Source organism: Hyaena hyaena, unplaced genomic scaffold (assembly GCF_003009895.1).
Source record: "Hyaena hyaena isolate Hyena2069 unplaced genomic scaffold, ASM300989v1 scaffold_39, whole genome shotgun sequence".
NCBI classification, from domain to species: domain Eukaryota; kingdom Metazoa; phylum Chordata; class Mammalia; order Carnivora; family Hyaenidae; genus Hyaena; species Hyaena hyaena.
The window spans coordinates 975,851-1,002,591 of record NW_024080671.1 but is presented as its reverse complement, the minus strand read 5'-3'; the positions used below and the strand labels follow the sequence as shown (position 1 = coordinate 1,002,591).

Below are 26,741 nucleotides of genomic sequence, written 5' to 3'. Positions count from 1 at the left end.
GTTTTATTCATTCTAAATACCTTTTAGACCACATTTTATTCAAGCCTTTGGTTTATATATATATTTTATTGAAAGTTCTATGGTATTGTTTGGCTTTTGTAATAATGTCTTATTTCCTTTGAATTTTCATTGTCTACATCATGACCAGTTTTCTTTTCAATAAAAGGAAGTTAGAAAGAAAACCATTTCTCTATGATGCTTAAGTCTAAGACATGCTGTGCTATTTTGAATAAGGCTTCTTTACTCTTGATTCTTACTAATGTTAATGATCCAATATTGTACTGCCTCTTGATTAATTAGGTGGAAATGAGTGCCATTATTCTCCATTATTTTTCCTGAACTCATCTTGTTTCCAACACCAAAGGACTAATAATAAGGTCATTGAGAAACAAATAGATCCTGAGCATCCTTCCAATGATTGTTTCGAACCAGTAGCTCCAGAATTCCAAGGAAAAGAAGCTATCAGGTAATCACACTTAAACCAACATGTGCGTGGGTGCAAGACAAATGAATTATTGACCAACAGCAACAGGATGAACCTGAGCAAAATGTTGTAGAAGAAATTTGTCTTTGTGAATGTCATTTTGAATTCTTCCATGTGACCTCCAATGGCTCTTGATTGCTCCTTGAAAGGAAAAGTCTCTTTGCTTTGCTCTGTATAATGTTACCACATCACCCGCCATCTTGTCTCCCTCCTTATCTCTCTCTCTCTTTTTTTTTTAATGTTTTATTTATTTCTAGGAGAGAGAGACAGCGTGAGCAGGGGAGGGTCAGAGAGAGAGGGAGACACAAAATCGGAAACAGGCTCCAGGCTCTGAGTGGGCAGTCAGCGCAGAGCCCGACGCGGGGCTCGAACCCACGAACCGCGAGATCATGACCTGAGCCAAAGTCGGACGCTCAACTGACTGAGCCACCCAGGCGCCCCTAAAAACGGAATTTTAAAAAAAACATTAAAACCCCACTTCAGTGGGTGTCCCACTGTGCAAAGAAAGGCAGAGATAAAATCCCATGTCGGATTCAGCACCTCTTAAGTCTTTCTCTTTTATATTTCCTGACTCTTTGATGTAACCCCACCCACTGCCAGCATCCTGGTTGAATAAATGTCCTTACTTTAATTTTGATCCATGCTCAGAAAAGAGATTGCCTAAATTCTGTTTCCTTTGAATTTCATGGTACACTGTACATGATCTTATGTAGTTCATGACATTTCTAATTTGTCGGAGCCTGGTTCCTGCCTCTTCCTGCATTAGTTCCTTTTGAGATTCTAATGTTCATTCAAGTTTGGTAATCACTCACTTATTTATTTATTTATTTATTTATTTATTTATTTATTAAATATTTTTCAACATTTAATTATTATTGAGAGAGCGAGACAGAGCATGAGCATGGGAGGGGCAGAGAGAGAGGGAGACACGGAATCTGAAGCAGGCTCCAGGCTCTGAGCTGTCAGTACAGAGCCTGATATGGGGCTCAAACTCACAAACTGCAAGATCATGCATGACCAGAGCCAAAGTCAGACACTTAACAGACTGAGCCACCCAGGCACTCCAGTCATCACCCATTTAGAGATGTGTGTGTTGGGGGAGGGGGGTGATATTCAAATGAAACCTTTAGATGTGAGAAAAGCACATCTGGCACTCGTGGAAAAGGATAGGGTCAGCATTAGGTTGGTGTTGAAGCCATGAGAATCAATGGGATAATCCATCAAGAGAGTGTAGAATGAGAAGACCATCATGTACATGGAGAACTTTGTGGAACACCAAGATGATGTGTCTGGCAAAAGAAGAGGACCTTACAAAGAAACAGAGAAGGAACACTTAGGAAAATAGGAAGAAAGCCAGTAAGTCCAATGTTACCTTGAATGTAGACACTTTCAACCAAGACACCGACACCAATATTGACCCATAATCCAACAAGTAAAGAAAGAGAAGTCTTTACTGCATTTAACAAGTAAGAGGCCACTAATGATTTCAGTATGAAGAGGTTCACTAGAATAGTGGATTCAGAATGATTGAGAAGGAAGTGAGAAAATTGACATGGTGAGATTATACTCTTGTTTTGAAAAAAAATTTTTTTTTAATTTTTTCACGTTTATTTTTGAGAAAGAGAGAGGTAGAGAGAGAGAGGGCATGAGTGGGGGAGGGGCAGAGAGGGAGACAACATAATCTGAAACAGGCTCCAGGCTCTGAGCAGTCAGCACAGAGCCCAATTTGGGGCTTGAAGGGGCTCGAACTCACCAACCGGGAGATTATGACCTGAGCCAAAGTCAGGCACTTAACCAACTGAGCCACCCAGGCGCCCCCAACATTTTTTTAAATAAGAGGAGGAGAGAAATCTGATTGTATCCAAAGCAGAGTTACAGGCCAAAGAGAATCTATTGGAGAGGAAACTATAGAAAATGGAGGTGACAGAGGGTCTGATTAATGAACAAGGCTGAAGGGGAAGGGAGGGGCTTGGAGGACATGGGACGGGGTGATAGGGGAGAGTTAAAAGGTGCAGATTAATGAGCTGACTGTGTGCAGAGTAGAAAACATCAAATATTCTAAGACCAGAGGAAGAAGGTAAGAAACAATTCCAAAGTGTTCTGCTTCTCTAAGCAAAACACTAATAATTTAATTATAACTTTCTAAAGGGACTTTTATTTTCTCCCTTGGGGAAAATGTTTAATCAAAAACAAGTTTTTGTCTTTCTGAGCAGACTGGTTATATCATCCCTTATGTCCCATAAGGTGGTTGGTGTATCTGTCACTGTGAGTGGGATTGTCCCTGACCTCTGCTGCTTTCACTGCTGTGTTGACTGAGTAAACACCACTTCTGTCATTGCAGAATCAAAAATGTTAAGAAAGAATATACAGGAAAGTCTGGAAAAACAGAAGCATTGAAAGGTAAAGAGAAACATTTCAGTGTTTCATTGACTTTTTATTGCAAAAAAAAATGGGGAGAATTCCATGTGAAAAATTAGCAAATACACGTGAGCAAAACAGAAAAAGAAAACCGAATACAAACAATCTAACTTCACCACTTGGAGGTTAACTATAATTGAGAACTGGCCATAAAATCCTTCTAGGTGTTTTTTAGATTCACTGCTGTACAGGAACGGGGTCATGCAATGAAAGGTATGATTTCATTTTGTTTTCAAAGATGAGTTTGCTAAAAACAACGTTGCATTTTATCTGCACTGCGAGGAAAGACCATCTAGACTTAAAATTGATAATTTTTTTGTACTAGCCCAGGGAATTTATATAGTTTCTATGTACTGGTGAGAGTAACTAAAACAAGGTGAGTGCAAACTGAGGGTTGCTGGAGAGGAGGTGAGTGGAGGGATGGGTTATAAGTGTGATGGGCATGAAGGGGGATGAATACTGGGTGTCACAAGTAAGAAATGAACCAATGGGATCTAGTCCTGAAACCAAATCCACACTTTATGTTAACTAACTTGTTTCAATAAGTAAAATAAATAATAAAAAATAAAGGAGTAACCCCACTGACCGTGAACAAAGCTTCACAAGTCACTATCTCCATGGCAAACACCATTATAAGTTTGAATGAACCGATGTATCTGATACTAAATTCTGACAAATCATTTTCTATAACAAATATTTAAGTAAGCATCCAAGTTAGCAGCTCCATTTTATAGAGAACAGCTTGTGTTTATTAGTAATGATTTTCAGGAAGAATGTAACTGATTTTTACAAGAGCTGGAAACCTGAAAAGCTAGAAAAGAAGAGCCAGGGAACTTTAAAGTTGAGAGTTCTCCGCCCAGTGTGTTAGGATCGCATTTTCTTTCTAGCACATAGTGTTCTCAGTGTTACTTATTCCTCTGAGATCATTTCTCACTCCGAGAATTTTGTGTATCCATGTCAGCAAATTTATTCTCCGCCCCTCCCCTCCACCCCCCCCCAGGTTTTTCCCATCCAATACCATCTAGATCTGTGGTTTCTTTCTTTAATTTTAGCCAAGGATATAGTGAAGTGTTTTTTAAATTTGTCATTTCAATTTCCAGAGTACATTATGAACTACTTTTGTACTCATCAATAACCATGAACTACTTTTGACATCCAAACATCTTCAAAAAAATTTAAAAATTAAAAGTGATGAAAATCACTGCATCGAAAAACTATATGAAAGTGACAGTTCCAGCTGCTCTTTAGGAGTAAGAGGGAACCTCAGGCTCTCAGCTTCTCCCCATGCAGCTACTTCCTATAGGAACCTTGGAACACCTTTGAGAACAGGCTTTGAAATCCTTACCTGCAGCCTATCTTTCAGTGGCTAAATAGCATTCCCTTGTGTGGACACCTCCATTGACTTACACTAGTGAATGAAATTTGGCTTGTTTCCAGTTTTTTCCTTATCATAAAAAAAAATGCTGGGAGTGCCTGGGTGGCTCAGGCAGGAGCTCAGTTCCTGATTTCAGTTCCACGGAGCCTTGCATTGAACTCTTGTCAGCATGGAGTGGCTTTGGATCCTCTTTCTCTCTCTCTCTCTCTCTCTCAAAAATAAATAAATTAACATTAAAAAAACCCACTATAATGAGGCTTCTTGTTCAATCATTGTGAATATAGTTGTAGAAGATAAATTTCTAAAAGCAGATAACTCAAAGGGACTATATTTTTAAGATTTTTTATTCATATTTCAAATTATTTCCCTCCAAGGTTGTAAAAATGTATACCCTTGTGGGAAGAAGCAATAATTAAAAACAACAACAGTAATAATAGAAACAAACACTTAAAGTTTATTGAGTACTTAGTGTGTGCCGGAAACTATGATAAGTGAGTTACACAGACTGTTTTTCATTTAATCCTAGGAGATACTTAATATCTCTTCCATTTTGTAGATGAGGTAACTGAGGCTTGTATTTCTTTTTTTCCAGTTAATATGGGTCAGTTCCAGAATAGATATCATCAGCCTTCTCTTACTTTTGAAAGCACTATTTTTTAAAACAGTAAATGTAAACTTGTTTTTTTAAAATATTTTTTAACTGTTTATTTTTGAGAGAGAGAGAGGGAGAGAGAGAGAGAGAGAGCAGGTGAGGGAAGGGCAGAGAGAGAGGGAGACAGAATCTAAAGCAGGCTCCAGGCACTGAGCTGTCAGCACAGCTCTATCATGTGGGTGGGTCTCGAACCATGAGATCATGACCTGAGCCAAAGTCTGCTGCTTAACTGACTGAGCCACCCAGGCGCCCCAATGTAAAACTTGCTAATGTACTTGTTTAGTTCTCCCAATATTTTTTATTAGTTAATTCATCTTTTTGATAAATTTAAAAGCTTATTTCATTAATCTTTATTTTTTATGTTTACTTTGGTCCATCTTAGATTTCTTTTACATTCCATAGTCAGTGTATCCTAAAGCAGTAACATATTATTTTAATTGTATTTATCCCACTGCTGTTACTATGTTACTAACATATTACTTTAATTATTATAGTTTTCCAATACTAACATATTATTTTAATTAATAATAATTTTAATAGCATGTGGCCAAGACTAATTTCTTTAATTTTTTAAATTTTCTAATAATACTATTCTTTAACTTTCTTAATTACTTGAGCTTATTTTTCCAATGATTTTTAGAATCTTTTAAGCAAATTATAAGTGAGGGTTTTAATGGATTGGATTACAATAGGAAGAATTTTCTCTTTACATGTAATTATTATTATCAGCACATTTAATAGCTAAGTAAAGTGAACCTCATAGCGTTTAGTTTATTCAAGGTCATCCAGATAGAAAATGGATGAACTGGAATTCATCCCAGTTACTAATTAATCTCAATAATGGTTGGAAGTAGGTCACATAATTTAATTGAAGGAACCTGATCTTTTAGACATAATGTATTATAAAATTCTTAAGAATTTCGTCCAACGACTTTCCATAACTGAGTCTGGTTTTCACTTGGTATAAAGAAAACAAACAAAAAATAACAATGTAAATGTTTTTTTTTTTTTTTGGCCTGTAAATGCAAAAGGTTTGTAATAAAAGAATAGAAAATTTATAACAGGAAAATAAAATGTTTGGTTGATATATTTTAAAAGGTCATCGGGGTCATGAGGAATGTTTATCATTTAATATTTGAAAATGTAGGCTAGAAAAGAATATAGAATATGGTCAGAATCTGTACAGATATATTTATGTGTTCACATACTTACACGCATATACAATGGAAGTAATTGTATTCTAATCAATACTTGAAATTGTAATTAATTTGATCTTCTTAAGTGGTTGTATTTATTTCACAAATATTCTACAGTAAGCCTATTATTTTAGCGGCCAGGAGAATATTGGATAACCTATTGAAAGAGTTGAGAATATACAACTAAAATAAATTTTCCATTCTATGTTTAGAACCAACCCTTTCTAATGCCCTCTTATTTATAATGTGAATATTTTATTCTAAAAACAGACTTACTCTTTGACATATATGAAGGGCAAATCACAGCAATTCTGGGTCATAGTGGAGCTGGCAAATCTTCCTTGCTAAACATCCTTAATGGGTCATCTGCTCCAACAGAAGGTGAGCAAAAAGAAATTTCTCAAAGGCAAGATGTCCAGTGATAGAATGAGGTCATATGTTGCCTTTCTTATTTTAAGTTTACATTTAGCTATGTAAGAGAAAATAATGCTTGCTTATCTAACATTGTTTACCAGACTGAGTGTGCATATATTTTATATTTCCCAAATTTTTATGAAAATCATTATCCTTATTCCATTGCTATGCGATATTCCAGGGAAAATATATACCACCCTGGACATACATTTATGTTAAGATGAATCAGTGGGTATTAATAAATTACAAAGTTATTATTTTAGACATCTGTGAACATATGCCAGTGTTTTCCTGTAGAAGATCTTAAGCCTTAATAAAACACATTATCTTCCCAATGTTAAATTATTTTTACCTTCTATGTTTAGGATCAGTTACCATCTATAATAAAAATCTCTCTGAAATGCAAGACTTGGAGGAAATCAGAAAGATAACTGGCGTGTGTCCTCAATGCAATGTTCACTTTGACATACTCACCGTGAAGGAAAACCTCAGGCTGTTTGCTAAAATAAAAGGGATTCGGCCACAGGAAGTGGAGCAGGAGGTAAATCAGCCTGATTACCGAGTTAAATTTGCCAAGTTTAATCAGGACCACAGAATTCCCCTCAGGGATTTACCTACCCTATCAGGAATAAAATTTAGGCAAAGAGGGCCTATTAAAAAACATATATATATCTACTACCGTCATGGGCAGTTAAAATGGTATAGTATGCATCATCTTGGATTCTAAGTTTTGTGTGCTTTCTTGCATAGGTACAAAGGATTTTATTAGAACTGGACATACAGAACATTCAGGATAACCTTGCTGAACATTTAAGTAAAGGACAGAAAAGAAAGCTGACCTTTGGGATTGCCATTTTAGGAGATCCTCAAGTAAGTGAGATGACGTGTGCGGTGGAATTCAGATTGAATATTAGTAAAAAGTCAAGCTCTTCTTTTATCCCTAAAAGTAGTAGAGATGCCATTGTAATGTATCAAGAGAGAATCTCTGGTAAACTATGATTACAAGTGTACTGGAACATAAACCCTAGAGAGTATTATTTGGTTTTGACTGTTCTCCATGCTGCCAAGTGGAAATAGTTAATGTGTGTGGGAGAGAGATTTTATATGTTATCCTCTTCTGTAGATTTTGCTATTAGATGAACCAACTGCTGGGTTGGATCCCTTTTCAAGGCATCGAGTGTGGAGCTTCCTCAAGGAACACAAAGCAGGCCGTGTGATCCTCTTGAGTACCAATCTCATGGATGAGGCTGACCTCCTCGCTGGTAATTGTTGCTGTTATCTCAGTATTACCATCAAGAATTTGGAAAATGTGTATTTCTGGGGCAAGGGTTGTGCTTTTATGACCTCGGTGCACCTTCCATGCCATAGCAGTCTGAGGAGTCTAATACCCCTATAGTCTAATACCTCATAGTCTAATAATCCTATAGTCTAATACACTATAGTCTAATACTCTGTAGTCTAATACCCCATCATCTAATAGCCTATAGTTTAATACTCCATAATCTAATACCCCATAGTCTAATACCCCATAGTCTAATACCCCATAGTCTAATACCCTATAGTCTAGGACCCTATAGTCTAATACCCCATAGTCTAATACCCCATCATCTAATACCCTATAGAACTCCACACCAACTACATTTGCTAGATTATGACCCCTAATTTTTAAAAAAAATGGATTTTTTTTAGCTTTCAATTAATCTAAATATGGAAATCAATATATATGTGGTTAAAAACTATCCACTTATTGTCTAGCATCCAGAATAGAAAATGGCTCAGTGTAATTTCTGGGAATTTTTTTTCAAGAATTATTGGAGAGCACAGAAATAGGCTGGAATTCTTAATCTCATTTTTAAATGCATCAATTTAATGTGTATTTTGAATTTTTAAATGCACATTCAATATATGTATTTCCTGTGGAACGGTTTTCCTTTGGAAATCTGAGCTTTGGCTCCTCACCTGTATTTTCTAGTGAGGGAAGAAATTACTCCCATCATCCTTTCTTTCTTGCTTCTTTTTAATCAGATAGAAAAGTGATCATGTCCAATGGGAGACTGAAGTGTGCAGGGTCTTCTGTCTTTTTGAAGAGAAAATGGGGTCTTGGATATCACTTAAGGTAAAGACTTTAAGGGTACATTGGATATAAACATATCTATGTTTTTAATGCTGGTATATCAAAAAAGCAGACCATTATGGGGGTCATCTGGCCTTGTGCTTCATATCTGCCAACCTAGTGATGTGTGCTTTCCATGTTTTTCCTGCCTCCTTGTACCTCTATTAATGCTAATGATATGCAACATTTCAGGGAGATAAGCCCAGGCTGACAGATCTCAGCGGGGCTGGACCACTTTCCAGGTAGCTGCCCTGGGCATCCTAAAGGCATCCTCAACCTCTCTCTTTTTCCCACCCTCTACTTTTCCTGGCTGATTCATACAATCCTATAACATATTTTCATTCTTTCAATGGGCAAAAATGAAATAGTTTCAGAAGCTAGTATTGTGGTAGGGACGCCTCCCTAAGGAGAGAGAAAAAAGAGAAGACTTCAAGGTCACCTAGATATGAACCTAGGTGCCTACATCCCCTATGACCTTGTAAACTGAGACACCTTAATCAGACTGCATGTTTATGTGTGTTACCATATGTGGGAGACAAAGAAATAGAAAATGTATTTTAAAACTCTGCTATGTGATGTGGGCCACTCATTTCTGTGGGTACAAACCTAACTGAGCGGTGCCAGCATGAATAAATTTGCTTCCTGGAAAGAAAAGCCTCGGTGTCACGACTCTCTGTGCGAGAATCCTGCTACAGTATCAAAAGTGGGAATAAATCGGTGGCAGAGAGGAAGAGCACTGTGTCTAACAAGAAAATGTGCCCTGATTAAAAAGAATTTTTAAAAACCCAAACCTAAAAACCCTATGACCAAACAAAACACACATGTAGGCCAAACTCTATTCATCACTAATTCCTGATATCTACACAGTTGGGTGTAGTAGTTATTTTCCCTAAGCAATTCCTTCTGCCTAATGTTCTCACCTTGCTCTGCTTATCTTCCTACTTGAAATACAGTTTCAATTACAGCATGTATTTGTATATTTGTAGTTGTTTTGAATTTTCAAACTGATGATATTATTATTACTTCTGTTGTTGCTGTTATTATTATTTACTCATTTTGTTTGTTCCCTAAAGCCAAGTAAAGCAGTACTCAAAGGCTAGGTATTCAATAAAAGCTCTTCTTTTGTGATAGCAGTAGAGAAAATACAAATCAATGATCTTTTCTTTTAAATATTAGTTTGTACAGAAATGAAATATGTGATCCAGAAAAAATAACATCCTTCATTAATCATTACATCCCTGATGCTAAATTAAAAACAGAAAACAAAGAAAAGCTTGTGTATACCTTGCCTGTGGAAAGGACAAATAAATTTCCAGGTAACTTAAGTATGATTACGATGGAATGAAATTTGGGAATAAGGGGCGCCTGGGTGGCTCAGTCGGTTGATCATCCGACTTCGACTCAGGTCATGATCTCGCGATTTGTGAGTTCAAGCCCCGCGTGGGGCTCTGTGCTGACAGCTCAGAGCCTAGAGCCTGCTTCAGATTCTGTGTCTCCCTCTCTCTGCCCCTCCCCTGCTCATGCTCTCTCTCTCTCAAAAATAAATAAACATTAAAAACATTTTTAAAAAGGAAATTTGGGATCAAGTTTCCAATTCCAAGTCACCTCATTATTAGTTTTCATTATATAATGGATTTAGATTTGGTTTTAGGTTGGGTTCTCGAGATTAAGAATTTAGTGCAATATGTTTGGTAATTGATGCCTAGAAACAGCAGTGGGGAATGGGGCATGAGAGAAGGAAACGAAGGAAACCAGGGAAGTCTGCATTATTGAGCAGGTGTTTGCAATAAGAACTTGAGATACAATATCACTGGAATAATTAAATGAATAGATGAGGAAGGGGCTCAGAGGTGTGTCACCTGAGGGGTGACGAGGCTAGGGTATTTATTCACCGCTCTCTATCCTCCATCAGTTAAGGGATGCTTCCAGCATTGTTAAATTTCTAACCCATATGACTTGTGCTCCACATAAGCTCAGCATACTTCAGAGCCCAGAAAAAAATGTCATCAGACAGATGTTAGTAAGCGGATTTATAGGTGAGTACAGAAGAGATGGGGGGTGAGGCATCAAGGTGTCTGTGATAGGTTCCCTTTTGAATTTTAATTTAATTGTCTATAGATTTATTATGCAGAAATTTATTCTACAAAAGTATTCACCATGGGTTCAGTCTGTCAGGTAGCAGTTCCAACCTAGGGTTTGTTCAATAAGCAGTTCTAACAATCGCCCACTTTTTGTACAATGTTTACTACGGGTCAGGCACTGTCCTAATTTTATATGTATAGACTATTTAGTCCTCACAACTATTCTATGAGGTACATGCTAGAGACTTCCCTATCTTAACAATGAGGAGATTATCTCAGTTCTCTTTTTATTTAAATAGCTTCCCTTTTGTTGAAATAGTTTATTAAAGGTTTAACTCTCTGCAGGCCTGATTTAAACAAACTCTTTGGATGATTCGATCTTATTAAGCAAAGATTCAGGAATTCAGATGTAGTCTCACCCCCAAATAAGGCAGCTCTCTGTGTCCTTGTAGGAGCTGGAAGGGTGTTCTCAAGTCCATTGGCTATAGTATGTTACTCTGTTCTGGGACTGATGTCCAGTGAGATGCAACTAACCTACCTTCTTTTTTGGCTGGGGAAGAAGAGTGAGTTATATGCTGATACTACCATGAGAACATGTCACACCAGAGTCCGAGGCCTCTGCAAGTCCAATGGCATACTTATGTCCTATACAAAATATGGAAGAGATAAATAATACATATTTGTTGGGAACCTCCTAAATAAAAGACGCTTCTTGAGGTACTAGGGATACAGAATTAAATAAGACATAGGAGTCCCTACCCTCTTGGAGCCTATATTCTATCGGATGGGGAGAAGTAGACACGCACAATAAGCCCAGCTATGTTACAATTTTATGATACAATAATAAACAAGGCTGTATGGGTTAGAGAGATAATGAACATCAGGGTGGGGTTTATATGGAGTGTCAGAAGTCCCAAAAAAGAAAATGATCAAAAGCATTCCAAGCAGAGGAGAGAAAGGGATATCTGGGGTGCAGTGAGTACAAGAAGAGACTGACCAATGGGGATGGGAAATGCTGTAGGGATAGATACAGGCTCGCTCATATAGAGGTTTAAAGGTTGTCATGTGGTGTTTGAATTTTATTTTAAATGCACTGATAAGCCACTGGAAGTCATTAAATGGAGGATGGATGTGATATGATGTATATTTTCATTCTTTGGCTATAAAAGAGTACTCTGAATATAGAGGAAGGAGAGACACTGGGAGACCAGCCATGTGACACGTGAAAGATGATGATCGTTGGGCTACCATGATACTGGTTGAATGATGGATAAAAGTGGGTGGCTTTGAAACCCATATATTATATAAATTTATTTACTTATTTATTTTGAGAGAGAGAGAGAGAGAAAGCAGGAGAGCAGGGGAAGTGCAGAGAGAGAGCGAGAGGAAGGATCCCAAACAGGCTTTGCACAGTATATTAGCACTTGAACTCAGGAACTTCGAGATCATGACCTGAGCCAAGATCAAGAGTCAGGCACCTCTGAAACATATTTTGAGATAAAGCCAAAGAATCTGGATGATGGCCAGTCAGTGGAGCATGTGGAAAAGTGAAAAATCCAACGAGATTTCTAGAATTTTGGCCTGAATCACCAGGTGGGAGGTGGTGTCATTTATTGTAAAATGATAAGAGAAATAGTTGGATAGAATGGAGAAGGAGGAATTGATGTTCGATTTTAGATGTTTGCTTTGAGATCCTTTTAGACTTCAAAGTGGAGATGTCAAGTAGCCAAGTATCCATTTGATTATGGGACATTGGACATCAGAGAGCACTCAAAGTGAGAATTGAACTGGGAGTCATTAGCATACAGATGGATTTAATGCAAAGGGATTGGATTTGAGTGTATGGAAAGAGAAGGTGATCTAGAACTGAGCCCTCAGGACAAAGTAGAAGAAGAGCGAGAGAATGGTGGAAATCAAGAGCCCACCCATGAACTTGAAGGAAAAACAAAAGAATATGTACATTTTTATTAACTCAAGGGAAACAATGTTTGTAGAAAGAGGAAGTAGTCAACAGCTTTGAATGTCACTGAGAGAGAGAGACAGAGACAGAGATGGGGCAGAGAGAGTTAAAAGAATGGTTTAATAAAGTCTTTGTCCATTGACTTTAAAATGTGGAATCACTGGGGCGCCTGGGTGGCTCAGTCGGTTAAGCGTCTGACTTCAACTCAGGTCATGATCTCATGGTTCGTGGGTTCCAGCCCCGCGTCGGGCTCTGTGCTGACAGCTCAGAGCCTGGAGCCTGCTTCGGATTCTGTGTCTCGCTCTCTCTCTGCTCCTCCTCAGCTCATGCTCTGTCTCTGTCTCTCAAAAATGAATAAACATTAAAAAAAAATTAAAATGTGGAATCACTGATGGCCTTGGAAAGAATAGCTTCTGTGGAAGAATAGGGATAGCATTTGGATTTGAGGAGTTCAGTTCAATAGGGTGTGACAAATTGAAGGTGGTAGAGTAGACAGATCTTTCAGCCATGGATACATGTGTGTGGTGGGGATGGGGGGTGGGAAGGAGAAGGTTAGGGTTTTTTTGTTGTTGTTGTCGTTGTTACTTGTCTTTTTTTAATGGATGACCTTACAGCATTTTGCCTGCTGCTTGAGATGGCCTAGTAGATGTGGGATAAATTGATGATACAGGCCAGAGAAGGGGAGGGGATTACTTTAGGAAGTCTTCAAGATGCCCAAATGGGATGGAATTTGGAACACAAGTCAGAGAGGTAGCCTTTGGTGGGAACAGCCATAAGTCTTCCACCCGTACAGAACGAAGACACAGAATACGGGTAGAAATGCACATTGATTTGTGATGTAGAGGTGAGAAGATGATATTCTTTCTGATTGCTCATATTTCTTCAAAGAAGTGTTCTGCAAGGTCATGAGCTGAGAATAGAAGGTAGAGTACAGATGGTTTGAGGGTAGAGGGGAAAGTTCTGACACATTCATTTCAGAGAGGAAGAGCATTCTAATAAAATGTTGCTTTTGCTTACTGTGATAGTCAAAGACATATATTCTCTGAACAAAATTCTGGACCATCTCCTAAATAAGCATTAGTTTACTGGGTTTTGTTATCAGTATGATATTTAAAATGTATCTATTCCCATCTGTTGTCTTAGACCTTTTCAGTGGTCTTGAGAAATGTTCTGGCCAGGCTGTGATCAGTTATGACATTTCCACATCAACTCTGAGTGATGTCTTCATGAAATTAGAAGGAAGATCAGCTATCGAACAAGGTAAATTCATTGTATAAATAACAGAAAATCAGTTTCCAAACAATCATGTATGAATTTAGTATTTTATAATGTCTTATGCATGATCTACACTAAAGAATGTGAATAATTCCAAATTTGACTCTGCCGTTTGGGAAAGGCTGTCATTGTTTTTCAACATGATTACTAGGACTGAACACAGATCCTTTCTTGGAATGTACCAAATTTCCCTTTGCAGATGACTTACTTCCTGTATCAGTGGTTTTCCCCTATTCCCCAGACGCCCACTGCTCCTTGGATATTTCAAGGATGTGAAAGTGTCTCAACCAAGGTCATGAAGGCTGAGCAGATGTCTCACAAAAATTGTTCTTAGCTTGTTCATGTACAGAATTCCTCTAAGGTCTTAATGGGGAAAAAGCTAGGATCATCTCCTATGTATTTTAATGGGCGATATAATCAGAGCAGTCATTTATGGAGAGGCTATGCCAGAAAATTGGATCAATATGTGGATTTAGTCATTACCTTTCTACAATAACCTTTCCAAAAAAAAAAAAAATGCCATTGGCACCATTTTACATAGGAGAAAGCTAGACCTAAGAGCTCTTACGTGATTGGTCCCAAATAATGGCACTTATCATGTGTTTGAGAATCAGGTACAGGTCTGGTGGTTTCAGAGCTCGTAATCTTTCACCTGCATTTCAGAATTATTAACAGCCTAAGAGCCAACATGTAGGCATCAATGATTGGCTTTTTCTATGGAGAATATTTCTTGAAATCCCTCAGAATATTGTTACAATATGGAATCTTCTATGCCTTATCAAATGAGATCACCCTTTACTGAATGCTTTTTTGGGTATGAATTTAGTTATATTTTATCACTGAGTTTATTGAATGTGGATATCATAAATATAATTTGTGTCTTACATTGTTTCCTTTGTAGCTATGGTAAAACAATTTTTAATTGTTACTAAAAAAAGAAAACTGTGATGCTCAAGGATGGCATTAATAATGTGTTTGTGTGTGTGTGTGTGTGTGTGTGTGTGTGTGTGTATGTGTGTGTAGATTTTGAACAAGCAGAGATGATAAGAGACACAGAAAGCCTACATGACACAGAGCCAGCTTGGTCTTCTCTCCCTGAAATGCAGAAGGCTGTGAGTGACTTTGGCCTCTGGAAAATGCAGATCTGTGCAATAGCACGGCTCCGTTTCTTAAAGTTAAAACGTGGAAAGAAAGAGCTTTTGACCTTGTGAGTATCAGTGTACCGCGATTTTGTTAGTGAGTTTCAAGAGAGGGTTGAACCAGAAGAGAATTTAAAACTAGAGCATGGTACCCAACATTCCTGCCAGAAAACAGATAAATACAACATTTCATTTTACTGACAGTCGTAGAAATGCCTGTATAGCAGCACTTGATCGGCCTCATACATAGGTCTGTTTGGTTTTTATGGTTTGATAGCCTGGTGTTTATATAGCAACACCTTTTAGTTCTCTGTGATGTGCTAAGGTCTGACTTTCAAAATTTTAGTGCCCATAATCATGGGTGGCATAGTACCCACCAAATATTTGTGAAATATTTGTGAAATGTCTGACAGCAAATGAAATTGCTACAAATACATGTTTGTTTGTTTTTTTATTGGTAGGCTCTTAGTGTTTGGAATTGCAGTGTTCCCTCTGGTTGTGGAAAAGATACTTTATGCTGTATTATATCAAAAGAGTGATTGGGAATTTAAACCTGAACTGTATTTCCTCTCTCCTGGACAACCCCCTGAAGACCCTCGTACCAGCTTATTGATCATCAATAACACAGGTGAAGAGAAAAACAAGACTTTAATCTATAACCAAGTTATTTTTATGGAGAGGGGGAAAAAACATAAATAAGAAAATAAAATGTGTGGTTAGACTTCATTTATAGAAAACAGCTGAGGAACTATGCATATTTGCTCTGATTTTGGAGATGAGGTGTGATAAGACAGAAGGAATGTGGGATCACTAGTTAACCTGGTTAAAGAAGAACTGCCTATCTCCCCGACCACCCCAAGCTATTATGCGAGAAGGAAACAAACTTCAGTATTGACTGAACTACTCTATTTGAGGTCTCTTTGTTACAGCAGCCTAACCTGTTCCATAAATATTATACACACTGATTGCTGGGAAAAGAACATATTGTTGTACCCTAGGCCCCTCCAGTAGGATCTAGGAAGATTCCTCAAGACAGAAATGTACGGAGCTCCCTACTTCTCCGCCATCTTGCCTCTCCACTTAAACTTTTTTCAGGACTCCTCAAGACAGTCTGGTACCCATGCTCTTTTAATTCTAAATTATGGGTAATTGACTTTGTCTAACTTCTTGTTTAACTTTGAGGAACATTTTGTTTCCACCGAAGATGTCAAGCATATATATATGTTTCAGCATAGGAGTCCTCTCTAGATGAGTAACCCAGCCCATTCCAATATTCATATGTATCTGTGGCCTCAGGTTGTAGGTTCTCCTCTTTAAACAAAGGTGGCCCTTTAATTTCTGTTTCTCATTTTTCTTTTCAATTTGGGTTTTAGAAAGTAAATTTTAGTCTCACTCTGCTACCTAAAATAGGAAGTCTTGCTACTTGCATATTTTATTTCTAAGATCTAGAAATGTTCAGCCTATTTTTATCAGCCTATTTATTTTATTTATCAGCCTGTTGTTGTCTCATGTATACACTTTCCAGTTGTTCTAAGAACAATCTACTTGGATTAACTTGTTTTATTTTTCTTCCCTGTCCTCAGTTGTGAGGTATTTTGTGATTTAAGCTTGGGGCTTCTGTGCCATCTTGTTCCTCTTTTCTCAGAATATGATGATTCTTGGTAAGATGTTCATCTTTAAATCAAAGAATCTCTGTTTGCCTAAGTGAGTGTGGGTAACCATTAAGGTTTCCTTCCTTCAGCGACTATGGAAATGGGGTGTAGCACACGGTGCCTCAGGATGCCTGGAAAGCTTATCTTCTATGTGTCCATTCCTTTCCCACCTGGTGGGGGTCCTAATTCATCTAGGGCTTGACTCTGTGTATCTGATCCCAGAACCCCTTCTGAGTCACAGTATAAATTCCATTTCAAAGTCCAAATGAGCACAAAATGAGAGTCCTCCTTTTTCCTTTTTCTATTCCATCCTGTCCTTTTAATTGTCTGGAGCTCCTTTCAATCTTGTCCTGGCGTTTTCCCCAAACGGTGTCTCTTTTTTTTAAACAAGTAAGTCTGGGGACTTGTCTACTGAGCACAGCTGCTCTGTGTGGAACACGGGGAGAGACAGGCCTGTGGGCACTTCGTTTCTGGTGGGGGTGACCAGTTAATGAGCATGACTGTGGCTTCAGAGCCCATGTTGCCCCCTTGAATTTGTCCACTCTGAATTTACATATCCTGGAGATTGGCGTTTCCTTTATAGTGGAAAAAGGCTGTGGGTTTTTCTCTGTCAAACAAATCTCATCTGCTTTCTTCTGTAGGGGCATATCAAAAACTTTGGTCTGATAGGGGCACTCTTCATTTTTTACACCAAAAAAAACCTATATATATATATAAATGTATATAAAACATTTATATATTTAAATATTTAAAATACATTAACATATTTTCTATTTATGCATATTTAATACATATACATATATTCTATAAAATATATTAATTTCTATATTAATTTTATAAATTAGTACATTATATAAAATATATGTTAATTTACATAATTTAAAATATATGTGAAAACATGTATTATATATAAGTAATATGTATGTATATAAAATATATGTATATGTTAATACACACACATATATTATTTACTTTTCTGTTTTTCTGAAGAATAAGGCAGAGAGGGAAGTATTGTTATTGGCCCTTTTAGGCTGGCTCATCTGAAGTAAATAAAATTATTGTATTTTCACAAATTTTTTAGTTCAAATGTATTTTTTGTAGCCAAGAGTCATAAAATAGAATTATCTTGTTTTAATAGTTACATGTTAACTTGCCCTAAAAAGAATTATAAAGCTAACTCATCACAGCACAAGATTTGATAAATAGGAGATGGTGGAGTACACTAATATTATTGGGAGAGAATTGTCTTCACATAATAGTGTATAAATATTGACTTAAAATTGTGTTGTGGTTTATTTTAAAGATTTGACATCTATGTTCTTTCATTCTGTGGCCTTCTGTTATTGATTTCATACTAGAATCAAATATTGAAGATTTTATACAGTCACTGAAGCATCAAAATATACTTTTGGAAATAGATGACTTTGCAAACAGAAATGGCACTGATGACCTGTCATACAATGGAGCTATCATAGTTTCTGGCAAACAAAAGGTATGTTTGCCTCTTGCCTCTTGCTTTTACTTTCATGAAAAAAGAAAAAAAACCAAGTGCTACATTTTTAACTGTTTTAAAAAATGGTCAACCCAGCTTGTACACTGCAGATTGGTTTAAAAGCATTTGGGAATCATTACTGAATAAACTGAAATGTAAATTGGCTTTTGTAAAATGTTTTCTATCTTAACTTTGGAATTAGATGATTTCTGTGTTTGAAAGTAGCTAAATGTAATTGCATTCTTCAGATTCAATAAAATATTAGACCTTATAATTACCAACCATGACTTTAAGGAATCCTATTCAATGGCAAACTAGTCTAAAGCTATTTCTATGTACAGTTGACCTTAAACAACATGGGTTTTAGGGGTACCAAATCCCTGCACAATCAAATATCCACGGATAAGTTTTAACTCCCTAAAAACTTACCTCCTTAGAACCTACTGTTGACCAGAGCCTTACTGATAACATAAATGATCAATTAGTACATGCTTTGTGTGTTATATGTATTATATACTGTATTCTTGCAATAGGGTAAGCTAGAGAAAAGACAATGTTATTGAGAAAAATCAGAAGGAAGAGAAAATACACTTAACACTACTGCACTACATTTATTGAAAGAAATTCTCATGTAAGTGACCTGTGTCAGTTAAACCTGTGTCATTCAAGGGTCAACCATATTGAGAATATTAATATAAAAACGTTTTTGTTGTTCTTTAGTGATTTAGAATTAACATTACTTTGTCTCTGTTTTATTCAAAGGATTATAGATTTTCAGTTGTGTGCAATACCTTGAGGCTGCACTGTTTTCCTATTCTTGTGAATATTATTAGCAATGGACTCCTCCGAATGTTTAATTCTACACAAAATATTCGAATTGAGAGAAGCCCATATCCCTTTGTAAGTGCTGGATTTGCTCATTCTAAACAATTAGGAATTCGGCAAGCAACGAGTGTGTTCCCTCTTTAACTTTTAGATATTCATAATTGATTGTTAATCCTAAGATTTTTTTTTGTCCAAAGACTTAACCATTATATCTAACAAAATATGATTTTTTTTTCTTGGTATTATCAGAGAGTGCTCATGGGGGAATACAGTTCAATACTATGTCAAAGTCTTCTAAAGAATCTTCTGCAAAGATACAGATTTCATTGCAGAAGTGTATTGGAGAGAGTGTGAATGAGGGTGTGTGTGTTTGTGTGTGTGTGTGTGTGTGTGTACACTGAATTGGAAATCAGGAACGCTTGTAAAACAGCTTTAGAATCTTGTAAATCTAATATAATTTGCTCATGGACCCTCACTGACTAAATGGATGGTAGACGGATCTGAAGGAGAATTGGCCAGTTCTTGGGCTATCTGCATCCCGATTAATTCCTTCATCTACCTGTAGTTGCTCTGCATCGCAGGGATATCTGAAGTCCACAGGCTGCATTTCCACAGTTCCTTGTCAGCTGGCGATAGCCTGGATCTAGACAATAGAAAGCAGTAGTGAGAGGCTGGAGAGCAAGAGGGCCCTGCAACCTGGAGTCCAGTCTCTAGTCACATTTCTCCCTTCCTTTGTCCCTCCAGCCCAGAAGTGACAGTGTCTTCTTGCTTCATTCTCCTTCTTGGCTTCTCTGCCCTTTCCACCCATGTGACCATTGCACGACTCTTTTCTAAGTGCTGAAGGTGGTATTGGTTTTCTGGTTAGACCCTGATACTCAAGAGGGATCTCTTAGAGCTGACTCAAACTATTTCAAACCAGGCGATTGGAAATAGAAAAAACAGGATTAGAAATGGAGCCATCGATCAGTCGTCTAAGTGTCTGACTCTTGATTTTGACTCAAGACATGATCTCACAGTTGTAAGATTGAGCCCCAAGTTGCAATCTGTACTCTGCGTGTGGAGCCTGCTTGAGATTCTCTCTCTTCCTCTCTCTCTCTGCCCACCCCCCTGATTTTGTTCTCTCTCTCTCTCTCTCAAAAGAAAAAAATGGAACCATCAAAAGGGGAAGGCCATTTTGTGACAAAGGGATTGAATTCAGTTTTGTTTTCACAGCCTTAGTGGTACATGCAAGAGGAGATGAACAGAATATACTTGAGAGGTCAGCAATGGACATATGCATCTATGAGTTGAAGCCACCATTAACTCTGAGAACCAGGACAGTGCAAGAGTAGTGTTGTCTGAAGGGAAAACTCCAGAAAATAGAATCAACTGGCAGTAGAAAGAGATAGATGTCCCCTCTTGGTCTCCTAGTTTCCAAATGTCATTACATATTTATTCAGGATCAAAGTAGACAAGGCACATGGTTCCTCTCTTAGGCATCCTCAGTGGCACACACCTTTCTTCTCTCAGCCGTTCTTAAGAAAACAGTAATGTGTTTCCCCACCAGGTGAAATATTTGAATGTATAGATGTAGCTTCTAAAGCCTTAAGTAAAGCTTGAGAATGGTAGAATTGTTTTGAGATAGCCGACTGTACTGCTGAACTGTCATTATATCCAAGAGACAGTCCTGTGCCCGGGCTAACTGAGCATAGGCCCAGCCCCAGGCAGACACTGACTTGGGAATGGTGATTCAAAGTTCATCTCCTGGCCTGTTGGCTTGGTGGCATAAAGGTCTTTACTTTAGAACACATCCAACTGGATGCTGATGTCTTCACTTATCCATCACTTGGGTTGCTGAGAAAGACATGCTCCTCAGACCTGAAAAATCTGTTTTTCCAGGATCATAATTCCCAAGTTATTATTTCTGGTGTTGTGGCCAAACCACACACCATAAAATCCACCATCTTAGCTAGCCACTTTTAAGTGTATAGTTCAGTAGTGTTAAGTATACTCGCAGTATTGTAAAACAGATCTCTAGAACTTCTTTGTCTTGCAGAACTAAAACTTCATACCCATCAAACAAGAACAGCCCATTATTCCCTTAACACTGGCCCTGGAATCATCATCCTACTTTCTGTTTCTATTAACTACTTTTGATACCTCATATAAGGACAATCATGTAGTATTTGGTTTTTTTGTGACTGGCTTATTTCCCTTAAAGTAATGTCCTCAAAATTCATTCATGTTGTAACATGTGACAGGATTTCCTTCCTTATAAAGGTTGAATAATATTCCACTGTATGTATATATCACATTGTGTTTATTCCTTTATCTGTTCGATGGACATTTGGGTTACTTCCACCTCTTGGCTATTATGAACAGTGCTGCTATGAACATGTGTGGGCAGATCTCTCTTTGAGTCCCTGCTTTCATTCTTTTTGATGTACACCCTGGGGCCTGAGTTATATTTTGCTTCTGGTTTTCTTCTAGAAGTTGAAGCCTCATGTTAAATGATCAGAAATCATTTCCCTTCCCACCTTCATGCACAGATGTTGCTGAATGAGGCATACGCTTTTATTTCGAATTTTTAAGATTTCAGAAAGCATTTTCTGTATGATAATTAGTATTTGTTTCATTTTTTAAAAATATTCACAAGTTAAAATACCTTTTTTATATTTGCAGAATTACATGTTATTCCGGATTGGGCTGCCAGAAGGTTCCATGTTCTTATTTTGGGTGGTATGCAGCATGTCCCCTTACATCTCCATGAGCAGTATCAGCGATTACAAAGTAAGGAAAGTGTCGGGAGGAGAAAAACTGCAGGCACTTCAGTAATTGTGTTTTAAAAGCTGTGTGTTCACAATGTTTCCCTGTGGAAAAAGTATATATATAAACATCTGCTTAATTTAGATAGTATAGTTAAGCATTATTTCTATAAAGTCACAAACTTTCCTTCTAAAAACACAAAATATCTTTTACTTCAAAATTTCAGGAAAAAATGCAATAATTTTACAGGGACTCAAAATAATTTAAATATTTAAAGGGGACTCTTATACAACTTTCGACTGTGTTATTTCCCAAGGAAAAGGAAGAAATCATTGATATTCACACTGAGTACAAGCCTGAAGACTTAAATCCCCTTTCTACTATAATAGACACAGATCTCTCTTTGAGATCCTGCTTTCAGTTCTTTTTGGTGTACACCCTGAAGTGGATCCTGAGCTATATTTGACTTTATATTTCACAAAGATAAAATTTGTGGTTGTATTTGTGTTTGGTCCTATCTGTGATCCAAAACAGAACAATTCAGATTTATCCAATGGGCCAGGAGATGAACTTTGAATCACCATCCCTATCCTGAGCCTGTAACTCCCAAAACATACTTGGGTAATGGATACTTTCTTGTGCTTCAGGTCACAGAGCAATATCGCTCTTGAAGGAGACCTGTGCCTTGATCATTATGAGATCTGCTTTTCTATTCATTAGGCATGTGTTAAAGTGGGAATCAAACCTATAAAATAAAACATATTTCCACAATGGCCACCATCCTGAGGCTTTTTAAACCTCAGGTTCTAAATAGCATGTGCATAATTAAATTATTAGATGTTCTACAAGTTGTTGATTTCAACTGAATCTATGTATCTTTTGTTTTCTCATCAGAGGAGAATTAAGTCCCAGCTATGGATCTCAGGCCTCTACCCTTCTGCCTACTGGTGTGGGCAGGCACTGGTGGATATTAGCCTCTTCGCTTTTCTTCTCCTTTCAATGTATTTAATTTTCTACATAGCAAACATAACGAGCATTTATATCACAAGTCGAATTGTGTTTGCTTTGGTGAGTAACACACTATACAGACAATATCTTATAAATTATAACATTTGATATTTTCTATAAGCAAAACATATGCATTTTCATTTTGTCATGAAGTAAAGCCAAAACAAAGTTCAAAGTGCATGTGCAATAAGACATTTAAAAATATCTGTAATTTAATATTTCCCTCAGTTAGTACTTCAGTGTCTGACTCTGATATTATTTGTATTCTCTTCAGGTTGTGTTTACGCTTGGTTATGCAGCTTCTCTGGTCTTCTTGACATATGTGATATCATTTATTTTTCGCAAGAGGAGAAAAAATAGTGGCCTCTGGTCATTTTGCTTCTTTTTTGTAAGTATATATACAAAGCTATCGATAGAGAGAGAATTATTTTTTAATCTTTCAATGTGACATTAAATATAGTCACCTTTGCCTTGAGAAATGGGAAAAAGTAATACCTTTCACTTACACTATATAGAAAGGAGAGGAAATGTTACATGTTTCTGAGTCAGTGACGTTCCTGAACAATTCACACACAAACCTTTGACTACGGTTTCTGGAGAACCTTACAGAAGACCTGAAGTATAAGATGCTGCTATTGAGTTTATGGTCTTCAGAATACAAGTGCTTCCTGGTAACATTAGAACAAAAATTGGCTTTGTAGCATGTGACAGAACAGTCCGTTTCTACCATCTTGAAGAAAGTCTTGCTTAACCTCAGATGCTGATAATTTCAGAGACTGAAGCTGTTTTTGTACCTATGCCAGAGAACTTACTGGTAAATATGAATGAAAGATTACTGAAAGCCCAAGATTGCTGAAAACTTGGACAGAATTTTGCCAGCCAAGTTCTAGGATTTCAAAGTGTATCAGTTCAACAGAATATGAAGGCTTTCCAGACTTGGTATGCCAGAATCTTCCTGAACAGCTCTCACTGCTTGACTTAGGGAGCAGGAAAAATGCAAATAATGAAAGTCTCATGAAAGCACATTTCCTTTAAAATGTGGTAGAAGGCAAAATAGAATCCTCATTATCATATAAATTCCTCTTGCATAATTGTTCAGCTGCAAGTGAATAAATGAACAAATGAAGAAATTTGACTTTGCTGGTTCTAAAGAAAGTCAGACTAATGCAAATCACCTGTCCTTTGAGGTTTGTGGAGTAATGTGATGATTGAGATGTTCTCACTGTGATATGAGCAAACTAGTAAATAAAGGGCTCCAGCAGATCAATGAACATGCAAGCCTAGAACACGGTTTTTCAAATAGAAATACAATTATATATGATTGGATGGCTTTTTCTTCTTCTGCCCACTATTTTTGAATTATTATAGATTAAAAGAAGATGAGGCAGTATTGCAGAGGCAAAGTAAATTTTGGAAAATAGAGATTTCTTTGTTCCAAATGTAAAAAATATATATGTACTCTAGTGTTCCAGTATAATATACATGTTTATAATTTCTGATTATTTTCCTTTTCCCCTTTTCATATTTATCTATTTTAGGGTATTTGTCTATTTTATTTTTCTGTCAGTGAAAAGTAGCTACCTGCTTATGGAATATTGGAATGTCAGATTTGAAAAAAAATCATTATCTGGTATAATTCACCTTATTTTATAGAGGGGGGGAAATGAGTAACTTGTTTAAGGTCACACAAAAATTAGTGATGACTGAAGAATAAAATTGAAGTCTCAAACATCACGTCATTCCTCATGTCCCAAGATACGAGGTAGTAGCATGCTTGACAATACTAATTTAAATTTTGTTTTGATCAGCATCTTGATTTTAGCGTGAATCTTTGATTTACAATTTAGCATCCATCTTCATAGAGACCTCAAGCTGTTTGCAATAACTTTCTGCCTGGTACAAAGAACTTGTCATTTTGTTTGAAATCTATGTTGAGGCTACATGTACTGTGAGAACTGATCTTTCATCATGCAGTTAGTATCCATTTAAACCATGCTACTCTTAGCACTGAGGTCATTTGTAGTCACTCAGATCATATATAAAAATGTATCGGATGACAGTCAGTGCAGCTGTCCTTTTGTGGTTTGGGGTATATTTGGAAGGACAGTGTAGGCAAAGGCTTTCCATCATTGAGTGAAGCCACAGTCAGCTGTTAATTTGTTTCTAGAGTCCAGTGGATTCTCATAGCCCACAGGGTGTGGTACTTCATGGGTACCTTAGGTCCTTGTCTAATAAGGAGGCACCTGTCAGCGCATGATGGAGGTTACCACACCTTCTTAGCACACTGAGTCTTAGCATATTTCCTTCAATGCAGTCTTGTTCCAGTGGATGAGAGAGGAGGAAAAAACAACTCACAAAAGAAGAAATTTGGAGACCTGGTACAACAAGAGGAGTTAGATGAATGGACTAATGGACTTATAGTTATCAAAAATAAGGAGATAGGGGAAAAATTAGACAAGTGTGATCTCATGGAAACTGAGAGAATCGAAATACATAAATGTGGATAAGCATGCGATACCTTCGCAGAGAGATTGTAGTGGTTGTAAAATGAGAAAAATTTTTTGGATTTGCCATCTAAAATGCTTATTGTGCTCTTATTGAACACTTGAGTACAGCTTACTTAGTTCTATTCCCAATTGTTTTTATATGTAGATTATCCATTGCCCCAAACTATAAATTCGCTGAGTAATCACACAACATTCCCATCTGTAACCATCCCACTAAACAGTATAGTTTTCTGACATAAAGACCTAGGAATCACACACACACAGGGTTTTGAGTTCCAACTTTGTCACTGACTAACTGTGTGGTCTTGAGGATGTTATTTATGGTCTCTGAACCCTGGATTTCCCATACAAAGAAGAAATAGTAAGAATGACCATATTATGGTGCTATGAGCATTAAAACAAACAATGCATGCTAAGTTCTTAATGCCTGGGGTGTGTGTAATATTCAGTGAATTTAATAGCTACAATTTTTACTATTTTTATTATAATTCTTACATTAATAAGATCCAGCAAAGGTTCAGTACAGTGCTCAATACACATAAACTGACGAATAAACTGATTCTTAAAACAGAACAGTGAAAAATCATCTCTATCCCCCATCCCACATTTACCAGTATTTTAAAAGGAAATAAGTTCATTGTAATCAAAATGCACAATCTCAGTAAAATTACCTGTTTGGAATGGGCAATAAATGGAGCAAGAATGACATTGAGAAAGCATTAGTTTAGGTAGGAGGCATTATGGACTTCTAAAAATAACTACCCATATAGCTTCTCATCCTATGCAGGTTTTTATACATTCACAATATTGTTACCTTAGCTATAAAAAGGTGATTTCTCTCTTTATCTTATTGTCTTAGATTGCATGTAATGCACCATCAGGAAGTCTTTGCCTTAATCTCCAGATTTTTATCTAAAATGTTTCTGTTGGGGAGCAAACAGTCATATTTATTCTCATTAACAAAATCCCTTCCCTTCCCTTCTCCCTCTGAAGGTATGTGGGGAAATTCTGTTATATATGATGAGAACATTTACATTTTAAATATTTTCCTAAATATCAGTGGACTGTATATGTTTGACATGCAGTATATCTTAACTTGCCTTGTAGACTGCAACCATCATGTTTGACACCCTTGTAATGAATTACTTCAACTTACCTATCTTGATTTCCAGCATGATATTAGTTCCCTCATCTACCATGGGTGAATTTCTAGCTTTTTTGGCCGAGGTAAGAAATATTAACCACTATGTCATTAATTTTGAATATGCAGCCTATTAAAGTGCTTTGCCCCAATTCCATAAAGACAAAGTACAGGTTGGTGGTTTCCTGGGGTTGGGATGGGAATGGAGATTGACAGCAAATGCATATGAGGTATCTCTTTGGGATGATGGAAATGTTATTAAGT

At 37.1% G+C, this 26,741-nt stretch overlaps 1 protein-coding gene across 1 annotated transcript in view; it reads left to right on the top strand.

Moving 5' to 3' along the window:
* The window catches only part of ABCA6 (ATP binding cassette subfamily A member 6), a 59,066-nt gene that overhangs the window by 17,561 nt on the left and 14,764 nt on the right, over positions 1 to 26,741 (top strand). Inside the window, exons 9-25 of the mRNA XM_039229786.1 lie at positions 301 to 466; positions 2,826 to 2,884; positions 6,396 to 6,506; positions 6,905 to 7,080; positions 7,290 to 7,409; positions 7,663 to 7,801; positions 8,565 to 8,655; positions 9,829 to 9,968; positions 13,837 to 13,953; positions 14,992 to 15,175; positions 15,569 to 15,735; positions 18,118 to 18,251; positions 19,014 to 19,151; positions 21,738 to 21,845; positions 22,716 to 22,889; positions 23,104 to 23,217; positions 26,444 to 26,563. Of these exons, the coding sequence (XP_039085717.1) occupies positions 301 to 466; positions 2,826 to 2,884; positions 6,396 to 6,506; positions 6,905 to 7,080; positions 7,290 to 7,409; positions 7,663 to 7,801; positions 8,565 to 8,655; positions 9,829 to 9,968; positions 13,837 to 13,953; positions 14,992 to 15,175; positions 15,569 to 15,735; positions 18,118 to 18,251; positions 19,014 to 19,151; positions 21,738 to 21,845; positions 22,716 to 22,889; positions 23,104 to 23,217; positions 26,444 to 26,563 (2,258 nt within the window). The remainder of the gene's footprint in view (positions 1 to 300; positions 467 to 2,825; positions 2,885 to 6,395; positions 6,507 to 6,904; positions 7,081 to 7,289; positions 7,410 to 7,662; positions 7,802 to 8,564; positions 8,656 to 9,828; positions 9,969 to 13,836; positions 13,954 to 14,991; positions 15,176 to 15,568; positions 15,736 to 18,117; positions 18,252 to 19,013; positions 19,152 to 21,737; positions 21,846 to 22,715; positions 22,890 to 23,103; positions 23,218 to 26,443; positions 26,564 to 26,741) is intronic.